We start from the raw sequence: 11792 nt of genomic DNA on the forward strand, positions 1-11792 counted from the left end.
GGTCATTTGCAATGACATTTGTTTTATAGAATGATTATATAACGCTTTGAATTTTAGCTATACAGTACAGTAACATAACTGTAACCTGTATATACAGTAACATTGCTGAAATAAAGGTGATTACCTTATTTTTAGCACATTCAAACTAAACTTAGACTAAGACAGTACTTACATTTTGCGTGAATACGTTCATTAGCTACGCCCAGCCGATATAAGTTTTCAATATGGCAGCTATTCACATTTGTGCAAAATTGATATCTTAGTTATGTTATAACATTAATCAAATTTGACATTCTTTTAATAAAATTATCAATCAGTTTTTATTCTTACACATTATTATCAATAACTGATAACTCTAAAAGTTTCAAGATGGTGGCGCTCCAATTTTTTTAAATACACGGTAACATTGAGAATGTTTGTAAGAGAGTATGTGTACAAAAACATTCCGGGTTATTCACGGGAGAGTATTAACTAATTTATCACATGATGTATGTGATAAAATGAAGTTATTAAGGCTTAAGAAAGTTATTTCAAGAAGAGTCTGCTGTTTGTCAATAATGTTTCGTTATGCATTATGGGGTAACGTTCGATTTAACCTATAAGTTGATAGTGTTGTTTTCCATTTATATACATTTGAATGTCTCTATTTTCATAATATTCCAAGAACAGCAGTAGTTTCTTTAATTTTCTTAGTAATGACAATTAGTAGACTTAACAGGGTTGCTTTTCCTTATCTTCGTAATGTTACCTTTTTCTCTGGTTACATAAATAATACCTGTCATGCATTTTAAAGATATTATTTTATTGTAATAATTAAACCTTAAAAATCGTTTTACTTATGGTAGATTTTATAAATAAGTTTTACTTTCATTATTTAAAGATACTAATATTTCAAATTCTACTTTACAAAACAATTTTGGAGCTTTATAGTTGATTTCAATGTCCAAAATATAATTAATAGTTACATTATACAAGAAAATCATATTGGTAGCAATTTCAAGATCATTAGCCATTTATACTAATGAGATGTTTTGTCCTGCAAAAAAACGGAAGAAAATTATATTTAAGTCGACACATTTCACTTCTTAATACAGTTAGTTGCTACTTATAATCTCTTCAGTCTAAGTGTGTAGGATAGGTCTTGAAATAAGATTGACTTTAATATTCCTTTGTAAAAACCGTACCCTTTTTCCGCCTCTTAAGCGTTAGATTTTTAGGAAGGCTTCATAAGTCTTTGTTTTATATTAGTATTTTTATATTTCTCGTAGATTCTAACTGATAAAGTGATGTATACACTACTTTACAACTCATAATACAACTCTAGCATTTGATGTAGGTACAGGGTGAGGTAAAGTACCCATCAGCGATGTACTGTATAACGTCTAGACCGAGAAACCTACGTCCTTCGTTCTAACTAAAACCCCGATATTTCGACCCCAAAGAACCCTTAAATATAATTTTTAACGTCCCTAAATACCCCGGGGAAGGGTAGGGGTCATTTTTTAAAGATGTTCAAATTTAAAGGTAGATCGAGCCGTGCCTTATTGAAAGGTACGGAAAAAACATTCAAGGTGTAGATAACCAAGCTTTAAATACAAAAATTTTATATTTTAAGAGAGCTAATGATAGGTGAAATGAAATTCATAGCTTTAAATTTGAGTTTTTAACTAATTAAGCAAATTTAAATGTACTGAAAAGCGACAACTTTAACATATTTTTAGAACACGTAACATATTTGGTAACCTTGGGTAACAAATTTGGACTTGCACAAATTTGTATCGAGATAACAGTAAAAAAACTCACCCTGTACATATGTTACAGTTTATACGAAAAAATTGTAGACTCTACAGTTCTTTGTCTGGCATATCGAGGTTGTATTTCGTGCACTATTGCAATAGTCTGTTCTAATTTTCTTCCAGTTTAGATGCAATGTATCTTGTATCGGTAAAAGTAAGGCTGTAGTTCACAGGTTCATATGAATTAATTGTTGGTGATATAGAATTAAGTTTTCAAAAGAAATCCAAAAAGTCAAAATTAACTTTCTTGATATAAGCATTTTTAATCTTAATGGAAATCACTCGTTTGAAATTTATAGAAAAACAACCCAAACAGATCTTCTAACCATCCTTGGAAATACAAATGAGCAGCATTTCACTCAATGGTAAACAGAATGTTAAATATACCAATGAGTGACGATAATAAAACTAAAGAAATGAAAATAATAAAATACCTAGCTGTCAAAAATGGATATTAACCCCATATTGTAGAAAAAATGATTCAGAAGAAAACAAGAAAAATCAACAAAACCAACATAAAACTACCTAATCCTAATACTGAGGAAATTCAAGCTGTTCTGAAAACCTTTTAAACTTATTGAAAACAAAGTGAACCAAAATGATGATAAACAAGAATTATACAAACAATCTGGAGTATACAAAATTAACTATAGTGACTGTGAAAATATATTATATTGAGCAAACTGGTAGAAATAAAATGTTTAAAGAACATATACAAGCTTTGAAAACAAATAATATGTCTACAATAAAATCAAACTTTCTGAACACTTCTTGGAAACTGACCATAACTACACAAATACTGAAAAGAACATGGAAATTTTAGATATCGAAAGGAAAGGAGAGAAATTAAACACATAAGAAGAACTAAATATCTATCTAAATTATAATAAAGATCCTCATAACATTTTAAATAGTAATCTGGAAAACAAGATCAACCCAATTTTTGAAAAAATTAGAATATTAAATACAGATTACTAATAGAAAAAAATTACAACTGTGTCATTTAAATTTAACATATGTTTAAATGGTCACATGTGTATATTTAATTGTTTATTATTTATTTAGAGGTTAATGTACACTGATGATGGTTGAAAACCGAAACGCGTGCATGTCAACAAAAACATTTATAAAAGGGTTTTAGTTACTACATCATACTTCTTTGTTTGAAGGTTATTTTTGACGATGGAAGGATTATGAAGGAAACAGGATTTTCCGGACATTTGCCATCGTTCAGTGAAACAATAAATCAGTAACACTACGTTTCGAGATCTGCAATCTGATCTCTTCTTCAGATAATAACTAACCTGTCTTCATAGTAATTACAAATAACTGTTTATCAGCGGTGTACGGTATTAACACTGTATAGTATAACCTTTGATTATACCTGGTAGCTATAGGTGGGGATGTTAAACGACAGTAGCCTATTAACCATAGTACATCACATTAATTAGGCTACCAATATCTGTTTATCAGCCTAATATCACATTTGTACTAGGTTGATTACTATAATTATGTTTATAAACATGTTTTTTGTACCTTAAGCTTCTACAGACAAAGCTATACTATCATATTAGTAGGCTTATCTGACCATTAGAGTTATTACCTTAATGTTTGGAATGTAATCATCTCAATAGTTACATGATTTATAAGTATAAACGTGATTCTTATTTACATATTTAACACTTATGGACGCCACACTACTAATATTACATGATTGCTTTGTGATTTAACTGAGCTAGGTTAAGTAATGATATATAACTTCGTATCTCACTTAAATAATTAAATAATCCTACAATATAAATCGATTTCACAAAAAATGTTATTGGGTTGTTGCAGGCGGAAAATCCACACAAGAATTTGGTTGCTAAGAAATATCATGTGGAAAAGGTTGGTAGCAATGTTTAAATAGGGGTATTATACTATTTATTATATTATTATGCGTAAGTACAAATTTCTTGCTAGTGTTCTTTCTTTTTTAGAGTAATCATTAAACTTGGAATCGAATGTGTTATGTTCAACATGAGAAATGGTTTAGGGTATTTATGTGAGGACGGGGTGTTTTTCAGCTATTTGATCAGTTGATAAAACCGTATCCATGGGCCCAAGTAAAAGAAATATACGGGGTACTCACATATGAGGTTATTATACAACAATGGGGTAGGGTACGATAAGCGGACCCGGTTTTTTATATCGAAATTGGCAAACGATATTACTTAATCATAACCATCGATATAATCAATCGATACTGATTAATTATTGTGAACTATTAACTTTTAATAATCTGTAACAGCTGTAAACACTTTCAAATAATACTCGTAATGTAATATTTCAATTTTATATAAGTAACATTTGATTATTAAAAATGGCAGTCAATTTTAGAAAACTACACAACATTGCTTTGAAAGATGATAAGACATTTTTTTCGTGACTTCAACATGTGGGACTCGTACCGAAAAACCCATTATGTGAAATTTGTGGGAAAGAAACAACTGTAACTGTGAGAGGAGCAAATATGGTCGTCTTCAGTTTTCCTAATTTTGGTTATAATAATTTGTTTTATCACTGTAAACATTGAATTCATATTTTAATTTAAAAACATATGATTGTTATTGAGGACTATAGATACTTTTATATCGATTGATAGTCTAGGATTTGAGATGCGAATATTAGGTATCGATGATTACATTCTTCGATATAAAAAACCGGGTCCGCTTATCGTACCCTACCCCAACTATGTCCTTCTAATTAAGGACTCGACAGAACCTTTACTGAAATCGTACCATTGTCCGTCCATCTGTACGGTAACATTGACCCTGGAGACTTGAATTTCGCTACAAAAGTTCCTCTTGGTAAAAGAAAGATAAGAATATTGCTATTGATTTTGATGTCAACGGCGGTTTGTTTATCTGTTCGTTTTCGCACATGTGCGGTAACTTTTGATAGAAAAGTGGTAGAAATTTGAAACTGTGCATTTAGCTTCTTCTTGGTCCAAGAAAAAACCTACTGATGTTAGTGCCAAAAGGCAATAGGGAAATCCGTCCATCCGACGGATGGGCAGACAGACGGTTTATCGTTCTGATCATTTTAAGGTCATAAGGTTAAAGGACAGTCCTTCAGTCTGTCCGTTAGTCTGTACGATAACTTATCCGCTCTGCCAGGTAACTGGACATTCCGTTATATTGCTTTATTTGCGATAAAATTGAACCAGTATCCAAAAACTGGCAATAAGTTGTAATTCGCCGTAATTTATAATCACTGCCATACAGTATAGTTACAAAACTGTAATAAAATTTTGAATTCTTGTGCTTGTTCACATTAGTAAAACTACTTTTCCTAATATCAAAAAGTGTGTTTTTTTTTTTTATTTCATCAAGCAATCTTTGCTAGCGGGAATAGTGTTTTGAAGAAGACCTGAATAAAAATATTTATCGTATATTTTTTTTTTAGTAACTGTGTTTTGTAGCTTGCTCATAAATGAGATCAGGATAAATGAGATGGAGTCGTCCCGTGCATGAGACGGCCGCCCAGGCCATACCGCGGGACATCCTTCCCAGAATTGCGTGTTTATTAAATTGTTCTTAATCTAGGCCATTAATGCAGTAAATGTTCTCTTACTTACATATTTTTAAATTTACGCAAAAAAACATAATCAGCAAAACCAGCTAAAAATCAAACACCTAATTGCTAATTTGAAAGGTATAGTTATAATAAATTATTTAAATCGACTACCTGTGGGAAAATAAACCAGTTGAATGAGAAATAATATTTTAATGACTTTTGTTGTCCTAGATTGTGCGTATGGGTAGTTCATAAAAAATAAAGAAGCATATGTTTTGTCAATTTAAGGAATCACGGTGCAAATTTAAATACAACCTGCTATTTGTTGTTTGCATGAAATATTTAAAACGCAGCAAATTTCTTATTATTTTTAAAAACATTATTGTGATTTTTGAAGTGTACATGTGAGTGTTATTGTGTATTAGTAATACTAAGCTTACTCAGAAAGATTGAACTTGACTTAAAACTTTTATGTAAGATTTAGTGTTTACATTGGTTTATATATAATTTTTCAAAATAAAAAGCTGGCTATTTCTTGTTAGTTAAATAACTCGGTGATTGCACTATAATAAGTTAAGGAGACTGACTGAAAGAGTATACAATTTTCATTTACCGTAAACAATATGTTTTAAAATAATAGTCGTATGATTTCTTTTTATATTTGTTCTAGCTATTGGTTCCATGCGCTGTCAGCTTGCTGCCGATGATACAGCCTAATAGTAAATACGCCACTCGACATCATGGGAATTTAAACATACTCGTACGTGTTCTTGTTATATTAGTTCCAGCTATTGGTCCCATGCGCTGTCAGCTTGCTGCCGATGATACAGCCTAATAGTAAATACGCCACTCGACATCATGGGAATTTAAACATACTCGTACGTGTTCTTGTTATATTAGTTCCAGCTATTGGTCCCATGAGCTGTCAGCTTGCTGCCGATGATACAGCCTAATAGTAAATACGCCACTCGACATCATGGGAGTTTAAACATACTCGTACGTGTTCTTGTTATATTAGTTCCAGCTATTGGTCCCATGAGCTGTCAGCTTGCTGCCGATGATACAGCCTAATAGTAAATACGCCACTCGACATCATGGGAATTTAAACATACTCGTACGTGTTCTTGTTATATTAGTTCCAGCTATTGGTCCCATGAGCTGTCAGCTTGCTGCCGATGATACAGCCTAATAGTAAATACGCCACTCGACATCATGGGAATTTAAACATACTCGTACGTGTTCTTGTTATATTAGTTCCAGCTATTGGTCCCATGCGCTGTCAGCTTGCTGCCGATGATACAGCCTAATAGTAAATACGCCACTCGACATCATGGGAATTTAAACATACTCGTACGTGTTCTTGTTATATTTAGTTCCAGCTATTGGTCCCATGCGCTGTCAGCTTGCTGCCGATGATACAGCCTAATAGTAAATACGCCACTCGACATCATGGGAGTTTAAACATACTCGTACGTTGAAGATGGAGCTTGTATTGGCTACTTGTTTACTTATTTACATTCAAACACATAAACCAATATTTAAGACATTTATTTTTGTGAGGCCTTTTGATAGCAAGGCTATCTTCGTCAGACACATTACAAAAACACTTTAAACTGTTATGCAGTTAATGTTAAACAGTCCAATTAAACTGTTATGCTTCAATAACATTTCACAGTTATTGATTCTAGCGTGCGTATTACAAAATTGTGCAGTGTTATTGCTTGGAAAACAAAACATTGTTGTTATAAATAAGGTTTTAAAAATTCTGAAATTGGATCTTATGTGTCAAACATATATACTGATTAACATAATATTAATATAACATTTACTCATACAGCAATCATACTTATACAACGGTAAAAAGATAGCTCATTCTTAGTATTTTGACCATAAATAACGGAGTAATTTGAACTACTTTGGAACATTGTTCATATGGGAGTCATATTCAATACCTCTACATATAGAACATATATGGGAGGTATAGGGCTGCCGTTCATATAATAGGGAAATTTGTTTGGGAACGTTGCTGTTCATATAATGCCAGTCAGCGATTCGTCCCAGGCACGTGAAAGTACATAATATCAGAGTGGTTCAATAAATGATTACGGTATTGCCAATTCTGAAGGCTAAGGTAAGCATTTGTATTGATTTGTATTGGTGAGCAAATCCCTGTATTTCGGTATATTATAATATTATGAACACATTTGCGCCCAAAGACGCCCTTTCTAACTACCTGTCACCCACCCATCATACTGCCCGAATAATCCTGAAAGAAGCACATTGTCTACCTACTCTCAACTCAACCTAACGCCCATCGGAGTATACTCTACTATACTCTGCTAGAAGGTTACGTCACTCAGAAGCAATGTTATGTTTCAGGACAGCAACCCATTCCTGCGTGGTGACAAGTTGCCCGTAGCGGTCAAGAAAGGCCTGAACGTTGTCTACTAACTCTCGACTCGACCTAGCGCCCATCGGATTGCTCCAATACTCTACTATACTCTGCTAGAAGGTTACGTCACTCAGAAGCAATGTTATGTTTCAGGACAGCAACCCATTCCTGCGTGGTGACAAGTTGCCCGTAGCGGCCAATAAAGGCCTGAACGTTGTCTACTAACTCTCAACTCGACCTAGTGCCCATCGGAGTATACTCTACTATTATACTCTGCTAGAAGGTTACGTCACTCAGAAGCAATGTTATGTTTCAGGACAGCAACCCATTCCTGCGTGGTGACAAGTTGCCCGTAGCGGCCAATAAAGGCCTGAACGTTGTCTACTAACTCTCGACTCGACCTGGCGCCCATCGGATTGCTCCAATACTCTACTATACTCTGCTAGAAGGTTACGTCACTCAGAAGCAATGTTATGTTTCAGGACAGCAACCCATTCCTGCGTGGTGACAAGTTGCCCGTAGCGGCCAAGAAAGGCCTGAACGTTGTCTACTAACTCTCGACTCGACCTACCGCCCATCGGAGTATACTCTACTATACTCTGCTAGAAGGTTACGTCACTCAGAAGCAATGTTATGTTTCAGGACAGCAACCCATTCCTGCGTGGTGACAAGTTGCCCGTAGCGGCCAAGAAAGGCCTGAACGTTGTCTACTAACTCTCGACTCGACCTGGCGCCCATCGGATTGACCGGACACTCCACTCAACTCCATTAGGGAGTCAAGCTTAGCTCAGTGTCAATGTTATGTTCATTCACCTATTGTTGTTTGTTGTACCTGTTATCGTTGTATTATACCATTATGCTTCGGGAGACGATCGGTTGGCCATCAGGAAACGAACGGGCCCGTTTGATTATTTCGTGTTAAAATTCAAATTGATTTCGGATTTGTCTGGTTCGCATAAGTACCGTTTGCATATCAGTCCACATACTCATTGACGGCTGGTCGAGCAGTGTACGCTGATTAGGCCCACACCGTAACTTCAGCGCGCAGTTACTGTGTGAAGCGCACACTGCATGTTCACCCTGTCGAGTCCACATAGGTGTATCAGTGTTAGGCTAGGTCTTCTCGACAATATCACCATCACTTTGTCAAAATTTATGCATGACTCGTGCTAAATTTCGAGTTCAAAATTTCGTTCATTCGTAAAAAATGTTTTCCGGTCGAAGAATACAATCGATTGAGGTGTGAGGCTCGCCTCAATTTTGTATTCTTAGGTCGCGTTTTGAAAATTTACTTTCGATTGTCAACATTGCTGAAGGGTTTTCATGAAATCTCAATTTTCACTTCTTTACTCCACTTCTCACTTGAACACACCGATAGTTGTCTTGAGACATCTCTGTGTTAGAATAGATTCAATCCTAGCTGTTATGAATCTACACAAGGTTATGCTTGAACTCAGCCGTTATGTGTGGTTGTTTTAACTATTGACAGGTGTGAATAAAATGTTCTACTACCTATCCACATTGTTTTATTTTTTCATTGATGAATTTCCTATTACTTTTCAACTCTTGTATTAAGTATTTGCAGACATCCCCACTTATTACAAAATCCAACTGCGGTTGGTTTTTCGAAGGCATTTCGAACTTCGTTACATACTAAAAGGCTTCTAAACAATTTGAAGTGAGGAGTCCAAGGTGTCTAAAGTCCAAGACATTAAGTTAATTCTTGTGTTGAAAATTAAACCACAAATAACTAAAGTCATTAGCCATTGAAAAAAAACAATATCCATAAAATCGCAGTTATTTAATGGCGCACTCTAACACTCTGATGCAAGGGTTTTCAATATGCCTCATTGTAGGCTCATTGTTAGAGCTATTACAAACATATTAATGTCATTTAACAAACTAAATGTTTGTAAACGCACCTACATATTTGAAATTTCAATTTTAATTCAACATAACCTGCGCATCAGGTTTAAAGTTTTTAAATTAAGGGTATTTTCAACGCTTCATAGAATAAAAACGTGAATTTTTATTTTTTAATGAATATATACGGGCGTGGAGTGGAATGTTGTAAGCGTAAAACTGGAAACGGTTTGTTGAAAAGTTCTGAAGTTAAGGTACAATGAGGCAGATATGAAAGGTCTGCAAGTTCTATTCAACGCTCTGTCAGGTGGCACGCATGGTGGTTACAGCTAGAAACTGTCAGCAACTCTCCCACCACTACTTGCTGGATATTTCGCTTATCCGCTTTTGCTAGTTTATAACGTGTGGCCTTTCAATTGGTGAATCATTCGCGTTTACTCGTTTGATATAGTTACAAAATGCCAAACCCAAGAAGCATCGTCTGTAACTGATTCAATTTATTTGGTTACTTAAAGTAGTAAAATAATAGATGTAAGTGATTGGAATTGGAACACTTTAACATTATAAAGAACTCAACAGTGTAGCCATTAACTAGTTAAAGTTAATTTTAGAAAGCTCCATTTCATCCGACAGCCAATTTACATTGTATAAGCTCACAAAATCAATAGAAGAACTTCCCCTAAAAATAAATTTATCGTCAGTTTTGGTGGAACTCGAAATGGGAGCTCAAAAGAAAAATTTTAAAAGATACTTTTCAAATATTTTCTTACTGTTATAGACCTAAAACCAACCTTCAGACACCTAAATAAATATTAAAGTAACGTCAGTTAACCATACTCAGACCGATTATTAGGTTGAAAGTGGCAACTTTCAGTCGCTTCATTTAGTTGTTTGACGTTAATATTTACATGTGTGATGGTCGGTTTTGTGTGTCAAGTCAAGAAAGATATGGTTTGGGGAAAACCATTATTGTAATACATTTTAACCCTTTTGGTACTAATAGTTGAGAAAAACGTAACCACAAGCGATTCCTGCATTCTTATGATTACATTGATTATTGTTATAACCCGATACCAAACCCAGGTGTCTGCATACGGAATTACAAATGTTTTATAACAAATAATAATAATAATACATTCTTTATTGCATTTGTTACAATTTTACAATTGTGTTGCAAGCGTCATATTCTTCCTAGCCATTCATACACATTGAAGCTCACTCAAACATACATACATCTCTCAACAATCATGCAATCACACTCTCAACACCAGAATATCGGGTAGGGGGGTTACTAATTGTCCCAGCGGTATTGAAAAAACTCCTCAATCGTGTAAAAGGCACTAGACACCAAAAGATGCTCTAAACGAATCTTGAAAAGATTCAGGTTTTGATTTTTGATGCATTCAGGAAGGCAATTGATTACTTTGACACCAACTTCAGATGGCAGCCGTTCAAAGGCTGTACTTCTGTGTTGTTGAATTCTGTAGTTGTCCCTACCTCTAGTATCATATGAGTGAACATCCCTGCCTTGAGTCAAAGTGCACCTTGACCTGCAGTACAGAGCGACCTCCAAGATATAGAGGGAGGGTAAAGTCAATAATCTAAGCTCCCTAAATGCTTCTCTACACGACTCTCTTGTTTTCAATTTGAAGATGGTTCTGACGGCTCTTTTCTGAAGTCTAAATACCCTTTCCAGCTTGTAAATACAATTCTAAATGATTGAATGAAATGTTTACATTCAAATTTCCTTTCTAAACATCAACACAGTTATGTATATCTGTCGTTTTAAATGGTACATATCACATCTGCCTATATAATTTTGACACCATGGTCCCATACTCATGTTACTGCCTTTACTGGGAAAATCATGCTTAGTCTCAAGCGGTTTGCGTCAACCGTACTCGCGACACGCGCGAAGGCGCTTAAATAGATTTTACTGTAGCCTACCTTCTGTATATTAGCTTATACAATATATGGTTTGTATCACTATAAAAAGTTTATACAAATATAGGTGTGGAAGGCACTTATAATTTACTATGAAACAATACGCAAATTAATTCACAACGAATTGATATTTAACTACTGAAACATTATGTAGTATGATTTTATTATGATAGTGTTTAAGAAACCATTCTTATTGCAATGACATAAACAAGATTCTAGTTTTTGCACGTGCAAATATA

At 34.4% G+C, this 11792-nt stretch overlaps 1 protein-coding gene across 2 annotated transcripts in view; it reads left to right on the forward strand.

Moving 5' to 3' along the window:
* Positions 1-9261, forward strand: part of LOC124356686 (neuroendocrine protein 7B2) — a 120893-nt gene extending 111632 nt beyond the window's left edge. The window contains exons 6-7 of one of the 2 annotated variants that reach the window (XM_046807828.1): positions 3633-3683; positions 8229-9261. In XM_046807828.1, coding sequence (XP_046663784.1) covers positions 3633-3683; positions 8229-8300 — 123 coding nt within the window. In that variant the 3' untranslated portion in view covers positions 8301-9261. Of the gene's footprint in view, positions 1-3632; positions 3684-7733; positions 7866-8228 lie in introns of those variants that run through there. The other variant, XM_046807829.1, reaches the window with a different exon arrangement.
* The last annotated feature ends 2531 nt before the right edge of the window (positions 9262-11792 follow it).

Source organism: Homalodisca vitripennis, chromosome 3 (assembly GCF_021130785.1).
Source record: "Homalodisca vitripennis isolate AUS2020 chromosome 3, UT_GWSS_2.1, whole genome shotgun sequence".
In the NCBI taxonomy this organism is placed as follows: Eukaryota; Metazoa; Arthropoda; class Insecta; order Hemiptera; family Cicadellidae; genus Homalodisca; species Homalodisca vitripennis.